Below are 17,703 nucleotides of genomic sequence, written 5' to 3'. Positions count from 1 at the left end.
CATCTCGCCCCTGACTCCACTACTTACTCTGCTTTTGGAGCCGCCACAGTCGCCAGCCTTGGGCTCCTCAACACCGGTGGATTAAACCCTGATAGTCCTTTCCGACGTCGCTTCGACCTTGAACAAAGTCGTGCACCTCCAAAGGAATGGCACGTACTTCGCATTAAAACAACCAGTTATCCGCGGGCCTGGCAAGCTTAAAAAAGCTAAAGAGCAAACAGTACAAGCAAAAACTCGTATTCATACATAAAGGTAATCCTTTTAAAAGGACAGAATTTTATCATGCTTAATCATCTAGGATCTCCTCTTGGTTACACACCTAGTGCAACAAGGGCTACAACTCTCTCCCTGTGAGGGAAGAGCTCAGTGATGTTTTTTATATAGACACTGACCAAATGTTGGATCTACTAGGATCCACCTGATGTGAGGTGTAATAGTGTTTCTGAGTGATGGGCGCAGTGCATGAAGAAGTTAAAGTGATGTGTGATCTAAAATTGGCTACCAGGAGAAATAAAGAACTTTATCGGGTAACTCTTGGTGTCAAGATTAAAAAACAGTGCGTGTCTAGTTTAAGAAATATAGCTGCACTTATCCAGATAACAGGCCTTCATGTTTCGGCCAGGTTAATCCTAATGAGATCACGGACTTCCTCAGGTCCTAGATGTTCAATGCTACTGCAAATGGTGAAAAGAAAGTGACTGATAATCATGAGAGCACTTGGTAGTGTGATTGAAACAGATACAACCTACAGATACCAATTGTCTTAGTTGCGGTGGTTCACAATTGTATTAATGTCACCCGGAAATTGTGAGTGAGCAGCTCACCACACAAGGCAACAGCTCAGGATGTGAGGCACGGTACTGTCCGTCCGTACCCCGGACTTCTCTCAAGCTGTGACCACTGGGGAATTTATCTGCGCAGGTCTTTTAAAGTTTCCCGTAGACCCTCCATCCCCTGTTTTGTTGCATACTCTACATTCACTTTTCAGAACGGACTCCAATATTGACTACGACCAGGGGGATGAGTTTGCACTTCCCTACCAGGATGATAACTGGTACGAAAACCAGCTCCCACCATGGAGGTTAAGGCCAGTGTCTTAACAGAGCTCCTACAACCGGGGCAGACATCTTCTGAGCCCCTCCTTTTGTTTAATGAACCACTGATTAGTACCTTATTGGGGGCCTCAGCCAAACGTTGTTGTGGCCCCCCAGTTAATGGTCAAATTGCCAGTCATCATTGCCCTGCTCCGGGGGACCCTTCCTTTTTGTCACATCACCCTTACACTGAAAGTTCAGTACTGCAAGCCTCCACGAGTCGGTCTAAACTGAATATGATCACCACCCCCAGATGGAGAATCTATATAGGTGGACATATTTGGAAAGCAACTCTTTTCTTCCACCAGTCTAATACTCCAGTCTGTCAATGCCAGCTTTTTGTTGGGGCGCTGTGTCCACTTCCATTGGGATGCTGTTTCCACGTCCACTGGGACTTGCAACTAGTCCTTACTGGCGTGCCTGATGATTTACGATTTCCAGCCCTCACTCGTGGACATGCCTGTTTGGAGACCAGGCTGATTCTGTGCTGGAGCGCTTTAAAGAAAGGAGGGTACTGTCTGCCCACCTCCAACAGCATCTGTTCAACTGCCCCTTTCTTTGGCAGATGTACTCTGTCCCACCAGTCTATCCAGCCACACAGGGAACCCAGCAGTGTGGCGCCCACAACACCTGCGGCCAAGGTTAGCGTGCTGAAATACACTCCTCTCTCTGCAGCTCTGCCTGCCAATCCTCTTTTGCTTGCCCTTACAGGAACACAGCCACTGGATGGGGAGAAGAATCTTTCAATTCTGGGTTGGCAAAACATTACATCAGACGGTGGACACTCCAGATTGTCTGGAAGGACTATGCCCTATCTTCCTTTAAACCCTGCCACGCCTTCCATCAACCCCCCCAACGACTGGCTGATGACCATCTCCCTGTTTTGCAGGAGGAGGTGCAAGCTGTTTTGACCAAAGTGGCTACCAAGAGGTTGCCTGTGCCAGAAGTAGGTTGTGGTTATTATTCCTGCTACTTCTTGGTGCCCAAGAACGACAGCGACCTTCATCCTAATTTAGATCTGTGCCCTCTCAAGGCCATCCTGCGAAAGGAGAAATTGAAAATGCTCACTGTACCTCAGGTCTTGTCTGCCCTCAACCCTGGAGTCTGGATGGTGATGTTGGCCCGGCAGGATGCCTATTTCCATATACCCGCCCTGCCGACCCATCGGCATTACCTGCAATTCATGGTGGGACTGGAGCCTGGTCTGGTGACTTAGTGTACTAATGCATCCACTGTAGGGGCCTATGTTCGACCTCATGGTCACAGGTCCAAATCCCAGCGGATCCACTCCGCTTTTCATCCTTCTGAGGTCAATAAGTTGAGTACCATTGAGTTGGGTAACAATAAACATGTTATTCAGCGCCAAGAAGCTCATGGGTGAACATGCGCTTTACAAATGCACATTTTCAGTTTTGAGGTCATGAGTGCCAGCCTTCTCCTGTCTCGACGACTGGGTGTTGCAGGGGGGGTTGTCCCTAGCAGTTGTCAACCAGCTCTAGAATACGGTCAACCTCATGTCATCTTTGAGGTTCACTGTCAAGGTGCTGAAGTCACCTGATTCCTTCTCAGTCCCTTCTCTACAATGCAGCCATTCTGGACACGGTTAAGTTTTGAAACCTCTCCCCATAGGAAAGAGAGTCCAGGACATTCAGGCTATGATCCTGATCTTTCAGCTTTGGTCCTGGATTTTGGTGCGGTCAACTCTGAGGATGCAGGCACTGATGGTCTCCTGCATCCTGCTGGCCGAGCACACCAGATGAAATATGCAGGCTCTGCTGTGGTATAAGTTTCAATTGGGCCAACATCAAGGGGACCTCTCCAATCATGTTCAAATTTTGGAGGAGACTGCAAGAGGTCTGCCGTGGAGGCTACTGAATCACAGTTGAGTCAGTAACAGACCCCACTTACTTCCTCACCCAGACCTGACAGTGGTGTCCAATGCTTCACTTCTGGGTTGGGGAGGCCATTTGGGAGTGGTGGAGATCAGAGACTTCTGGTCTCTTGTGGAGTCCCTGATCCATATCCCTCTTAAGAATTCCCTTTGCCAAGGCCTTCAAGAATGTCATCAAGCGGGTGATACCCCTAGAGTCCCTCCTGTTCATGTGTGGAATCTCAGTGTAGCCCTTAACAGGCTTATTGGGCCACTCTTTGACCAATTAATTCTTGCCTACTTTAGTTTCTCTACTGGAAGTTGGCCTGCTTGATGGCCATTACATAGCTTAGGCGCATTAGCGAGCTGCAAGCACTCTCCCGACAACATCTATAAGGAGAAGGTTGTCCTTAGAACCAATCCTAAGTTCCTCCCTAAGGTTGTGCCACCTTTCCATCTGAACAGACCATGGAGCTCCCAGTCTTCTTTCTGCAACCAGATTCTGTTGCAGAAAGAGCACTGTTCACCTTGGATGTCAAGAGAGGTCAGGTCCAGACTATTCTCTTAATCGGATCAGCCCCTTGTCTCCTTTCCAAAGCCTCAGAAAAGTTATCTCATGCCCAGGGCAGGCATAACTAGGTGGATAGTCAAGTGTATTCAAACCTGCTGTCACAATGCATAAAGGGTTTTATCTGCTCCACCCAAGCTGCACAAAGGAGCAGCCATTGCCGTACTAGGAAACATCCCACTAGTGGATATTTGCAAGGAAGCCATCTGATTCATATCAGACACCTCATCAAGCACACCTGTATGGACAGTGTGACTCGTCAGCAAGCCTTGGCCAGCCAGACAATGTTAAGGGCCTTATTTCAGATATATACATAATCCACATGCTTGCCACCACTACTTTAGGGCACTGTTTTACAGTCTATGATAAGCATGAGTATCTACAGATGTAGGAAGCTGGCTCTGTATATACTATACCAAAGTGAGATATAGTGTGCACAGAGTCCTGTGGATCCCCAAAGGTAGGCAGAGGTAAAGTAGGTAGTCTGGCAAAAAGTGGGAGGCTTACTGCAACAGAAACCCAGCTTCTCACAACAGCCATATATGTTATGAGCGGAAAATGCTTCTTACCCTGTAAGCCTCGGTACTTAGGGGCCGATTATGATGGCGGACGGACCTGAGTCCGTCCGCCACCATAGAGTAGGAGGGACCGTCCGCAGGGGCAGCGGCGGTCCCTCCATGCAAATTAGGATTCTACCGCCACCCTGGCGGTCACATCCTGTATTTTTATCATTGCGGCGGGTGCTGCTTGAAGCAGCACCCGCCGCAATGATAAAAATGTGAGTTGTGCATTTGCATGCACAAAGCGGAAGGCACCTCGCGGTGCCTGCCGCTTTGTGCAGGCAAATGCAGGGGGGTACCATAGGTACCCCTCATGTGCACCCCCCACCCCCCCTTCACCCCTGGGGGCCCGCAACGGGCCCCCAAACACAAATCCGTATGCCTTTACACGTCGGAAATGCCGCCATGTAAAGGCATCTTTCCGCAGACATCCTAATATGGCTGGCGGTGTCTGATAGACACCGCCAACCATGTTAAAGCTTTTCCGCCGCGGTCAGAAGGCGACCGCGGCGGAAAAGCTGCGGACTGAAAAACGATCCCCCAGCCATCCTAATCTGGCGGGGGGGCTTTTTCAGTCCGCAGCGGTTTTCCCGCATCCTCCGGGCCGGCGGTGGCTTCCGCCGGCCCGGAGGATGCGGGAAAACCGCAAACGTAATCAGGCCCTCTATGCTGTAGATTCACATGCGCCCGGCCTATTCCTCAGAGACTTGTCTTCTTTTCACTACACATTGCGATTCACTCATCTTATACTCTCACGCACTGTGCGAAAAACAATCTAACATGGAGTCGGTGCCCATACACATTGTACGCTTAAGGGAGGAGTCCTAGCACTTTTTACGACTCAAAAAACCTCTAACAAAACCAACTTGCAGGTATCTAAGCCCAACATTGTATGGTAGGAGTATGCTGAGCATGTGAATGTGTAGCACTACATGCTATAAAGAAATGCTTCCAGGGTAATTAGCATTTTCCTTTTGGTTGATGATCTATCATCTTGGAGATTCCTCAATTATCCCACATGTCTCTGTTCTGAATAATGGTCCTAAATCTGTTTATAAATTCCCCAGTTAGTTTTGGAACACTGCAATTTTGCTCAATCATATCCATCTGGTCTCTGCTCCTGGTTGAGAGAAAGGATGGGGAACTTACGTCACTGCACCGGGGTGGAGCTTTATATGCAACCGGAAACCGAGATGAAGCTGAGAAGCCACCTATTGGCTTAGGGGCGTTATTTCAAATTTCTGGACCCAGTCTGGCGCCTGGAGGGGGATTCAGTTGGTGAGGAATCTGCAAGTAGTTTGAGTTTGCACTTCAAAGATACTTACCTACGGTAAGTAACTTGTTCCTCTCATCAGGCCCAAACTGATGTTGCTGCAAAATTAATGTTGTTCAAAAGTAGATCTTTCATAAGAAATTCTAGAATTGCATTTTTAGGTCCACAACCACCCACAGTCTTAGGAAAAAGTAGGGCCCTTGCCACCAAGGTAATTTTACACATGTAGGTTTATTTGCTTGTTTGCAATTAGTTGTAAATATATTTGTTTGTGCTACTCACCATTTAGCAGTGTAGATTAAAACCCCAGTGTGGACTTTTGGAGGGAGACATCTAAGAGTAAATTTATGAGTGCAAGTTACTACTAGTAACGTTTTACACCTATCCGGAGATCTGTGCCACTCGAGAAGAGCTCTGCCTGTGGTCCGGTATAGAGAACATTAATGAGCTTTTTCCTTTCTTTTGAAAAAAAAACATTTTAGCGCCGGAGGGGGGGGGGGGGGGGCACTCCTCGGAGTAGCCGCCACACACACTATAAACCTCCTGTTCATTCATTCTTAAAATATATATATAAAACCATATTATGATTAAAAATTCAATTGAAAAATTATTTAAAATAACCCAGAACTAACTAAATGCAACAGCACATTAACTCATCAAGTTAAATCATTATTACATATTTATATAACTAAAATATGGTTGTTATTGTTCCTTTGAATTGTTGGTACTGTTTGCTGAAGATAACTTGCAATTCTGTTGGACCTGTTCTGTAAACATTAATTGCAATATTGGATGATTATTGTGGCCTGCTAAGTACTGTGACGCATTGAATGTGACACAGAACTCTTATTTTATGGAAGTGAATGACAAGCTATTACATTTGTTGATTGTTTTTCCTTTCTGATGTGGACTAATATTTTATTTAACTAAAATATATTAACTTATTTATATATTTCCCTAATTACATGTTAAAACTCACTCACACTAGAATGTGAATATTTATTTAATATTGACTAAATCTGATTAAGTTATTGTCTAAATTAAATTCTTTTTTAATAGATTGACCTATTAGTTTGCAGTTTTTTATTTTTACAAAGTCATTTTTAAAATTATACATTAGTTCATAACTTATAAAAAAAAGTGTCTATTTTTAATATTAAACTCAACATAATGTAATTAATTTAACATTAATTTCTATGGGATTTTATTTCGTCCTTGTCGCTCTTATTTTCTATAGGAGTATGTTGATATACCTGTGAGTGACTAGACTTACTCCCAGGCAGAACTGGGGTACTTTTCAGATTGTTTTCTTGTATTTTAGTGTTTAGCACCTTTAGAAGTGTAGTTTGTGAATAGCAGTAGTCTTACTTTTCTTGATGGATGTTTGAATTAGCATGTCCCTCAATAATTTCCTCATCTCACCCCAAACGCCTCCTTACTTCTCCTTAAATCTATACCATTTTGTAGTAAGTATTGCCCATTTTTTAAGCAATGTCCACCGCTGCGCCTCCATTTACTAAACACACATGGCTGAGACTTCCACACGGAAAAGATAGATGAGGCAGAGACAAAGGTTTTCCACCGTTAGTCTAGTGAATATCATTTTGTAGTACATGAATAGTCCTGCTGTACTAATTCATGTAATGCAAAATGCAGTTTGTGAGTAGGCCCATAATCATGCGAAGTAAAGCATAGATGGACTGAACTGGTGTCTGAGGCTGGAATAGGCCAGGGTATAGCTTTTATGCTGTGGCTGCAACATAGCAGTAAATATAAGTCTTTGATTAAGGTTCTTAGACTTTAGCTGCTCTCTCACTAGAAAAAATCGAGGTAGCTGTATTTAGAGGGAGAAAAGTGCCCATCCACCAAAACATCTTGAAATTCAAGTAGACCATTATGCTTTGAACGGGATAAAAATGTACCTTAAAAAGGAAGAGGCACTCAGAGGCAGTGACTTAAGGTTTCATACTATCCTTATGGGGCTGAAGGACTGATTCTGTTTTTGTTTTCTCTTCAAATAACCACAACCTTAATCCCCAGACACTGCCTATGCATGTCATTGGTTGCTAACAAGGTGCACAACATAGTCTTTTTTTGTACAGAGCAATCCAAGCTTTACATATTAACTGCCATCTTTTCTGGAACATCATCATTTATGTATAATGCCGCCTGCCTCAAAATAAGCAAAGAGTTTCTCATCCAGCTTGGCACTTAAGGGCACATCAGTAGCACGAAAAGCTCTCATCCATAATAAGTCCTCATAAATGTTATGCTGATTTGTGTAGAGCACTGGTCACCCAAAATGGTACCCAGATGCTTGATAAAAGGAGCTGTGAAAGTGAAAACCAGGTTCTCAATGCAAAAAACGCACTTGAACCAAAAGTGTTTTAGGTTTAAATCTATTGGGCATTAACGCAGACCTTTGTGAGACCTATTAGTTCATAAAACATCACAGAAAGAGCACCACTCTCTCACTGGGATAGACAAAAATAGGCTCAACTGTCCCTCACAACATTTACAATAGACATTAATATTTAAAAACATTTTATAAACAACAATTTGCCATAAGTGAATGAAGGAAAATAAGAGAGAGAAAAAAAGAATACCTACTAATATAATCTGCACTAACCAACCTCAATATGTCGCCTACTAGATCAGTGAGTTCCGAGGAAGAGCGGTATCCGAGACCTCAACTAGAACTTCTATATATATTTGTATGTGTCTCTCCATAAGTTATCAAACATCTTATGTATGGGTGCCTTCACCGCTTTGGTTTCAAGTGACACCACCACCTCCGGTGTACCAGCATTCATTGTACCATCCCTCCAGTGCCTGAATTGGTCCCTCCACTGCCTCTTGAATTTTTTGTTCCACCTCCTTGACTGAAACTTTAATTAAGCCTGGCTTTTCCCTTAAGTCACAGCTGTAGAGCACAGCCTTGTGCCAAATTAGATTCCGTAGGGAGTTGTGAGGTCATGTCTCCTTTACTTCTTTTAGTCACTGCAGAGTCTGGCGTATAGAGACACTTGTTGCTTTTCTTTCTTCCTGCGGTGTTTGTTGCTAGTTATTGGCATCAAGCGTGAAGTGAAACAGGGAAGACTTTAAATTAGGTAGTAGCTGGATCATCTCTGCGAGCGAATCAGCTGGGGGCTGAAACCTCTATGAGCTCTTGATGAGATGTCAACACATCCCATAGTGACAGATGTGAGGTAAGCTGCCAACTGTTGGGTCCATAATCCGTTCCTCCAGCTACTTGCATTGATGCTTACGGTTTGTCTGACCCCAGTAGGTTAACCGTGTCTCTGGTTTGCCATAGCAATCTATGCTCCTCCGTGCCCTATCTCAGACTTGGGACTGAAATGCGGTCTATACCAAGGTGTCACCATCAGCTCAGTCGGAGACACACTCTGCATCATAGGAGATTACCCAAATCCTGCGCAGTGTCAGTATTTCTTTTTCCACAAACACCAGAATCTGTTTTTGTTTGTTCACGGGGGTCCTCCACCTTCTAATATGTGTCAGATGCTGTGGTTTTTTTTTGTAAAATTTAGATGTTGTGGTTTTTAACCACATCAATGCTAAGGGATGTTTCCCCCGGTGCTCATCATTTTGAAATCCCATTGTTCATGATGAGCTCAGCTCGTCATGAGCACACGACCAGTGTACTGCATGACGAGCTGAGCTCATCATGAGCAGCGAAGGGGTTAAAAGCCCGGATGAGCAGGCAGATGAAGAAACATTGATGGTTGATCTCAAAGTACGCATCCTTCTTAAGACCTAGCTGGCCCGAAAGAGAGTTTAAGTTCTCAAAAACATTTGTAAGCTACAAACTTCAGATGATTAGGATTTAATTAGAACACTTAGCTGTCAGACTATGGATACACAGGAATGGATACTAACAACATCCCAATAGCTTGAAGGGGATCTGGATGTAGGAGAATTATCCTTGAGTGCCCACAGGTCATTCCCTGGCGGTTAGAGCGGCCACCATGTGGAATGATTTACCTGACCTACTCAGATACACTACGAACTTGAATAGTTTAAAAAAATTACTCAAAACGCATCTTTTCCAACAAGCGGCCAAGCTACCTTGTCTGTCTTACACGCATGTTGTTCCCCTACGCGCCAGGACAGTCTTGACTAACAGTGCGCGATACAAATCTAAATATAACATAACATAACTATAACATTATATAGTTTGATTGAAAAGCAGAATCTCCATATTAAACCAGATATGCGTCCTGCAGTTCTGTCCTTGCCAGATGTGTTTTTTGGCCTTGTATGAAGGCGTCCTAAAATTAATACTTTGTAGCAGAGGCTTTTATTACTCCACGGAGTTTCTAGTAGAGGTGCTAGAGTGGGCTCCACCAGAAAATGTTTTTTCCCTTGGCTGTTGGATTGTAAAAATAAACCAACACTACCTACGAATAGGTCTAAATAATGCAAATCTGCTCCCCCGCCTGTTTTTTCAAAGAATGTAGTCATCTGCATTAAACTGCGTACAAGATTTTCGGAAATGTAATCAAAATAGTTGTCGGAAGAGAAGCTTGAACATTATGGCGTTAGCTAATGGAAAGGAACATGTTCCTTAAAGCATAACATGCTACAATTCCCAACAGGGACTTGAGTCTTAGAAGTAAGATTACTTTGAGCTGTAGTTGATCCAAAAGACTAAGAATTAAAGGAAGACCATGATCCTACTTGCACTGGCATGGGTAGAGCATTCATAAAACTCATGGAGATTGGGCTGTACCCACCCAGCAAGATTAAACCTAACCGCTACACTTGGCAGCGTTGGTCCTGAAATTCGGGAAATTGGCTACTTGAACATCGAGTGAACAAAGTCATAGAGGCAACAAGATCTACCACCAAAACATTTTAGCATTTGGCCCAATTATCAAATCTAAGGAAATTATTTGTTCTGATGCCAAATCCAAAATTGCTTAGTTTTGTATCACATGCTCTTGTTCATCAAATCTTTTTGGTTTTTTCCCCCAAAGTGTCAGATGCTAGCCGTAAAGACTTTTCATGGCTGACATCCCAGAAGAGGCCGAAGATGTTATGTTATGTTATGTTATGTTATCCTGATTTATTGAGCGCACAGCTGCCCCAGCAAAGGGGCGTCCTGGCGCTAGTGCAGAACAAAACCGGACAGGAGGTGGGAAACACAACACGACGGCAGCAAGAACTAAGGGGCTAAGGGGAAAAGAAAAGTTTTAACCGCCTTCCTAAAAGCCAGGAGCTCATCGATGGCACGGATGTGGACGGGCAAGGAATTCCACAGTTTGGCGGCAAGGACTCGGAAGGAGCAGCCGCCAATCCTGGATCTCTTGAAACGGGGATCAGTGGCAAGGTGGAGAACAGAAGACCGCCGAGAACGAGCTGGAACATAAGGAGAAATGAGTTGCTGCAGAATCTGAGGAGAGGAAAGCGTAATGATTTTGAATGTCAAAATCAAAGATTTAAACTTTATTCTCTGTGCCACCGGGAGCCAATGGAGATTAAAGATGGTTCTCCTAGCTGAACAAAATTTAGGCAAACCAACCAGAGCCCTGGCGGCAGCGTTCTGGACGCGTTGGAGACGGGAGAGCTCAGCCTGATTGACTCCAAGAAAAAGAGAGCTGGCATAGTCTAATTTAGACAGAATCAAAGCTTGCACAATGAGTTGACGTGTAGGAGCGTCAAAGTATTTGAAGGTGGACCGAAGCTGACGCAAGATTCCAAAGCAAGATGCCGCGGTCTTTTTAGTGTGAGTGGAAAAGCTCAGTTGGGAGTCAAACCATACCCCGAGGTTTTTGACTTCAGTGACAGGGGTAGGGGTAGGACCGAGCTCGCGTGGCCACCAGCTGTCACCCCACAGATGAATTTGTTTCCCCACAATGAGCACCTCGGTTTTTTTAGCATTCAATTGTAGGAAATTATCATTCATCCAGTGGGCCACAGATATGAGTCCCTCACGGAACTTGGCTGCCTCGAGATCGGAAGCCCCACTAATCGCAACCGCAAGCTGCGTGTCGTCTGCGTAGGACACGATGGAGAGGTTCCCACGCATGGCGACATCAGCCAGCGGCTGGACATAAAGATTAAAAAGAGTGGGGCTTAAGGCCGATCCCTGGGGGACGCCCTGGGCAATCGCATGAGGTTTGGATTCAAAGGGGGGAGTGATGACCCTGAAGGAGCGATCAGATAGAAAAGATCTGAACCATTCAAGGGCCAGCTTATCCACCCCTGCCTCAACCAGACGTTGGAGTAGAATGTCATGGGAGACAGTGTCGAAGGCGGCACTTAGATCGAGGAGCACAAGTGCCGCCGTGTGACCTGAATCCTCTAACATGCGAAGATGTTCAGCCATATACAGGAGCGCCGTCTCGGTGCTATGGCCGGGCCTGAACCCATTCTGCGAGGGATCTAAAATATTCGCAGAATGGAGATGTTTTGCTAGACTAGTATTAACATGGGCCTCAGTCAGCTTAGCAGCCCACGGGAGGAGAGAGATGGGGCGATAGTGTTCAGCTTTTTTAGGGTCCAAAGCAGGTTTTTTCAGGATAGGAATTACCTGCGCCTGTTTCCAGGCAACTGGTACAGAGCCAGAGGACAGTGATAGATTAATAAGTTTACAGAGCGGAGGAAGGCAGACGGAGGATTCTCTAAATTGTGAGGGCCGCAAGGGATCTTTCGGGGAACCCGATTTCACCCTAATCGCGAGTTTGTCAAACTCCTCCGTAGAAAGCTCCGGAAGATAAGATAGCGAGAGAGTAGTTTTAGAAGTGGCTGTGATACGCTGCCGGGAACCTGTAGAGCTGGGAAAGGCTCGATAAATTCCTTCCACTTTATTGATAAAAAAAGCGGCCAAATCCTCACAGTGGGAGGCAGAGCAGATCTCAGCGGTAGAGGCTCTACAGGCAGTAAGATCTTTCAGTGCTTTAAAGATAAGTTTGCTAGGGTTGGAACTAGCACTGAATTCACGTGAGAAGTAGGCGGCCCTGGCCCTGCAGATGGCTCTATGATAGGTCTTGATGGTGGCGAGGTACAGAGCTTTCCTAGCCGGGTCATAAGACTTGCGCCAGGCTCTTTCGGCTTGTTTGCAAGATTTTTTTAAAAGTCGAAGAGCATCATCATACCAAGGACTGGGATGGCTGCGCTGTTGTTTAGTCAAGGCATGAGGAATGAGCTTGTCCAACGCATTAGTGAGCCAGCGGCAGTATAGATTATAGCCGGACTCCACATCCGTGAAAGGAGCCAGAGGGGCTTCAGCTAAAAGCAGATGGAAATCATTGAGTTTCAACTTTTTCCACGGGCGCCTAGAAATAATAGGAGTAGGGGCAGCTGCAGGAGGATCTTCAAGTGAGAGATGACATTCAATTAGGTGGTGGTCAGTCCAAGCCATAGGTCTAGGAGGCAGGACTTTGACCGATGTAAGAGAAGTAAAAAAAGGGTCAAGGGTATGACCACCAATATGTGTGTCATGAAGAACTAGTTGAGAAAGTTGGAGAGCCTCCAGATCAGCACAAGTGCTACTGGCCGCAGAGGGACAGGGGGAATCAAAATGGAGATTGAGATCCCCAATTATGTTGAAATTGGCCGTCTTTAGGGCCAGGGAACTGACTGCCTCAGGAAGAGCAGCCCTGAAAGCAGCATCAGGGCCCGGGGGTCGGTAGATAAGTAAGCCAGAAAAAGAAAAATGCGGGTTAGCGGAGACTGAGAAGTAGGCACTTTCGCAACCCACAATATCCATAGGTTTCCATGTACAGGGATACCTAGTTTTAATAGCGGCAGCAATGCCGCCCCCTCTAGAGTCGCGGTTAAGAGTATATATGGTATACTCAGGGGGAAGAGCCAAGTTGATAGCAGCAGAGGCATCATTGTGAAGCAAGGTTTCCGACATAAAAAGAATGTCAGGGGCTTCATCAAGTAGATCGTGGACCTCAAGATGATGTTTTACCAAAGAGAGAACATTGAGATGGTATATCTTGAATATTGTAGGTTCTGGAGACAAACGAAGAGCGGGGCAATGAATAGAGATCGGGATAGGGGTAGGAAGCGCAAAGGCGCAGTCAGGGCATCTAAAAGGGCCACACAAAGGATGGAGAGAGTGAGCTGGGCAAGGCCCTAACGGAGAGCGAAGGCGAAGAAGGTCAGTTTTAGAATACATGGGAATGAAAGGCCAGTGAGGAAGAACAGGAAATGACAAATTACCGGCCAAGAGACAGAGCCCTGCCCTAGCGCTTCCTCAGCGCTGACGGGCACAGACGGGCTGACTCAGGCGAGACTCCGGCGCAGGGACGGCGCCTCCGCAAACGCGACCGCTAGCGCGGTACACCGCTGTTTCCTTATATCTGGTACACTAGAGCGCTCCCACCACTCTAGTCCCCACTCAAGATGGCCGCCGAGTGCAGGAAAGCCTGACCCCGGTTTGAAGGTCTAACGGCAGCTATCGCCGTGATAAATGAGCGAAAATGCGTGCAAATGTGCCCAGAGTATGCTGAGTGCAATTACAAATGAAAATAATACAATTTTAAACAATTTTAAAATTCGGTAAAAATCAGCAAAAAACGATCCGTTTTAATCACGGAGCGCAGATGATGTGTCTGTAGAATTGTACACAGGACACAAACACAGAAATTGGTCATCCACTTGAACTTGACTTATGTAAATAGATTGTGCAGTGCCTTAATCACTATTGTAGTTGAAATGAAAGAAAGGAGTAGGCTTTTCAAGGCACAAGGCAACTATACAGACATTATTAGCATTCTAGAGTTAAAAACTCAAGTACATTAACATAAGGTGCTCAGGCAATTTACTGACTTAAAAGCTGCCTTTGGATACGAAACCAGATGCTATGGTGAGGAGGGTTTCTCTTTGTTGCATGGCCACCTTTGCAGCACTGCTTACAAAAGGTATGCTGCATAGGAAAAATGTTTTGCACCTTAAATGTTTTGCACCCTGACGTATGTTATTACCATATGAGCAATTGATCTTTTGTTTGAGGTGCAAACGATTATGAATGGATATCAACTCGTATCCTGGTAAGGGGCATTTTGGGTTTCAATTGAACTTCCTGTAAGGGTTCTAATTTTCTAATTGCACATGTACGCATGAGTTGATAACTGTCGGGACTAGAAGGTAGAGGGAGGTTAGTAGTTCTTACCAGAGCTTACAAATTAGTGTCAGAAAACAAGGTGTGCCTTTATGCCAATTAAAATGAGCCAAGATCCTCAAATTCTGTTCATTCGAAAAAAATAACTATATATTTCTTTTTGCCAGTTTGGGTCTTTGTGAGGAGTGTACTGCTACGTTTGTCTCATTGTGGTTTACCCCTTACAGTATACACTGGCATGTCTGGAAGCTTTGGTCGTCATGAATAGTTTTGCTTGTTGGCATGTTTAAATGCAACAGGGTGAAATTTTATTAAAAAAGGTTTGCCTGTACATTACCCACACAGCTGTTAATGCCTAAATAGTTTTTTGTATGCTTTGCTTATACAGACCACAGAAGGCAATAGACTAGCTGCATTTTATCGACAAGCTTTCAAAACATGGTGTTTGTACCCAAAATACTTTAATTGACCTCTTCGACCATCTCTGTAGGGGCTACATGCTTACCTTGTCAATTGGCTTCCATTTTTGCTAACCAAACATCGTCCTTTTTCCAGGCGGAGATGAGCAGCTGGATGAGAGCAATCAATCTCACAACCACATCGCCATTAACGCCACAAGGGGACCTAGATGACTTATCGCCCATCACCCCCAAAGGGATGACCCGTGCCATGACCATGCCACCAGTATCACCCAACAGTGGCACAGAAGGAGCTGTAACACTACGCAACAAGGATGGCAAAGAAAAAGACAGAGAAAAGAGGTTCAGCTTCTTCAAGAAGAAATAAGACTTCATTACGACCCAACAAACCATTCCAGAAAACGCAGATATATTCTAAATATTAACACTATTTAATCCATGGAACTAATGGAAGGGACTCGGGATTATGTCAATTCTGCATTTTATATATAAATATATATATATGTCTATATCTCCAATTGAAAGATCGAAGGTGAAAAACAACGGAGACTATGCGGTTTTGTGGACCAGGACAGCACTTGACTTCTGCTGTGATGACATCGTTATGATGTCGGGATTCAGACTGAGGGCTGGGAAAGAAATATCCCATTTTTGGGGGGTGGGGGGAGGGGATATTGAAAAAAGTAAAAAATGTCTGAAAAGCATGGTGCGACCTGCACTTGCATTTTGTAATGTTGCAAAATTTTGCTGCTTCTTTCACTGTCCGGGGTTATTGCTGTTTTTATCTGTCTGTATTTTTGGTTTTAATAAGCTTTTTAAAGCTTTTCGATTGTTTTTACTTCATTTTTTAAGTCTTCTGAATCGGGTTTCCATTTTAAACATAGTTACTTGTTAAAAGAATAATCGTGCAGTATCCACAGGGTGCACCTCACCAAAGATAGGCAGAGTTGTGTTCTGAGGCTAGGTGGCATTCAAAATGGTAGGTTTGTAAAGAATGCCTCAGGCAGGTTCCGTTCCAGATCCTCTCAGCCATCCTCTGAAAGTCCTTGTAGGATTAGTATCAGACTCAGTAGGGGAACAGTAGGCAAGGATCTTTCTTCCAAAGCTCGTTTATCAGAGTGTAAGGTGCCAAATTGTTGCCCAAGAGGTCAGAATCACAAAGTGATATAAACGCAAAAAGAAATCCTTCTGTGATTGAGGCATGTATGTTTCTGGTGACCCTTTGTACAGCTGATTTCCTGCATCTTGGGTTTGTTTCTTGTCGTTACTAATCTACTTGTCGTTTACTCTTCAGAACAGTGGACTTATTCATCTCCGCCAAGTCATCTTAGTACGCAAAGCACACTAAGGTGTCTTGACACTCAGCATAGCTGGGCGACTGATGTATGTTCCACTGAAGGGTATATACTACAGCAAACTCAATCGGACTTTCCTGATGTGAAGAGCGGGAGCCACCTGCTAACATGTATCAGAGGAGAATTTTTTGACCCTCACAGCTGTGTTGACTGGATTACTGGGACTTTGCAACAGGTTTGTGGGCAGAGGCAGCAATGAGTTCTTAGCCTGCACAATTGATACTGTGAATTGCACAGTCCAACACGTATGTGGATTTTGTCATAGCTCTGGGGGAGGCTCACGGTTAAAAGTTCAAGAACCTATGATCCTGAGTGATTGGTTAATCCGACAATCTAGGTAGACCAATAGAAGATGTTAAAATAAACCAGAGGCATCCCATGGGAATGCGAAAGTGCACATTTGGCATCAGTTGATGGCAGCACGAGACCACACAGCTCACAAGGCAGGGGGAAACAATAGATTGTATCACTTTGCAGTGTGTTAAATGATCTGCTGTATTCATCAACCTGACAACCTTGTCTGAAGTTGAAAGGCAAGAAAGCATCAAGTCTTTAATATAGCAGAAACGAATGCTGATAATCCTGTGAAAAATATGGGCATATTATGCCTACTGCAGATGAAGCAACAATAATAAAGAATTTGAGGCACAGGGGGGTTCTGCTAGAATTTAGACTCCATTGTTAAAACAGTGCCCTATCTGCTCTGAGTCTTCCCCCAGTTGAGCCTTCTTTGGAGGGATGCCCAGCATGCACTTGAACAGTTTATTGAAAGGAAAGGGGAGATCATGGATGCAATTGATTGGTCACAAAAGTCTTTCAAATCAACAATATGTCCTCCAAAAGGCAGAACTAGAGAAGGGGCTTTGTATTGCACAAAAGCTGCAGCATTCTTCTGCACATGCACTATTGATCGCTTGGTCGTGGCAACAAAATGTGAATCCGAAAGGAAAAGGGTCAGTTTCATTTATACTGTGTGACAGCTGTACAGGGGTTTGAACAATTAGATGCATATACAGACTTTCTCCAACTTAAGGGTATGCATATAGGTTTCAACATGCACCCTTTATTTCTAGTTTTGCATAAGTTGACGCCTAGAGAGATTTCTTGTCCAAGTAATGGTTAGTCCTTTCTTTTAACAAAGATCGACGTGTTCAAGCTGTTTTGCGTACTCTAGTAGAAGCATTATCAATGTGTTTGCAGTGGCATCTGTTTATTTTTTGACAGAAACTCTGAAATAAAAGTGACTCTGTGTAGAGAACAGTTTTCATAATAGTGTTTTATTGCCCAGACATTAATTGTCCACAACCATGCGTGAAACTCTGCTCCCAGAAGTCTGGTTTTCATTGGAAGTGAATGATTTTTAACTTTGATGTTTTTTTCTTTCCTTACTCTGTGTATTTTAGTGACTAGCTGGTTTATTCATACCAGTAGAATGAGTGAAGTAAAAAGGTTATATAGCACACACTC

The 17,703-nt window shown here is 44.4% G+C and overlaps 1 protein-coding gene across 2 annotated transcripts in view; it reads left to right on the top strand.

Moving 5' to 3' along the window:
• Positions 1–17,494, top strand: part of SPTBN2 (spectrin beta, non-erythrocytic 2) — a 994,900-nt gene extending 977,406 nt beyond the window's left edge. For both annotated transcript variants that reach the window (XM_086938557.1, XM_086938558.1), the window contains exon 37: positions 15,018–17,494. In XM_086938557.1, coding sequence (XP_086794683.1) covers positions 15,018–15,248 — 231 coding nt within the window. In that variant the 3' untranslated portion in view covers positions 15,249–17,494. The remainder of the gene's footprint in view (positions 1–15,017) is intronic.
• Positions 17,495–17,703: the final 209 nt, after the last annotated feature.

The sequence above is a fragment of the Lissotriton vulgaris genome, chromosome 9, assembly GCF_964263255.1.
Source record: "Lissotriton vulgaris chromosome 9, aLisVul1.2, whole genome shotgun sequence".
In the NCBI taxonomy this organism is placed as follows: Eukaryota; Metazoa; Chordata; class Amphibia; order Caudata; family Salamandridae; genus Lissotriton; species Lissotriton vulgaris.
The sequence above is the reverse complement of the archived record's forward strand: the minus strand, read 5'-3'. Positions and strand labels throughout refer to the sequence as shown.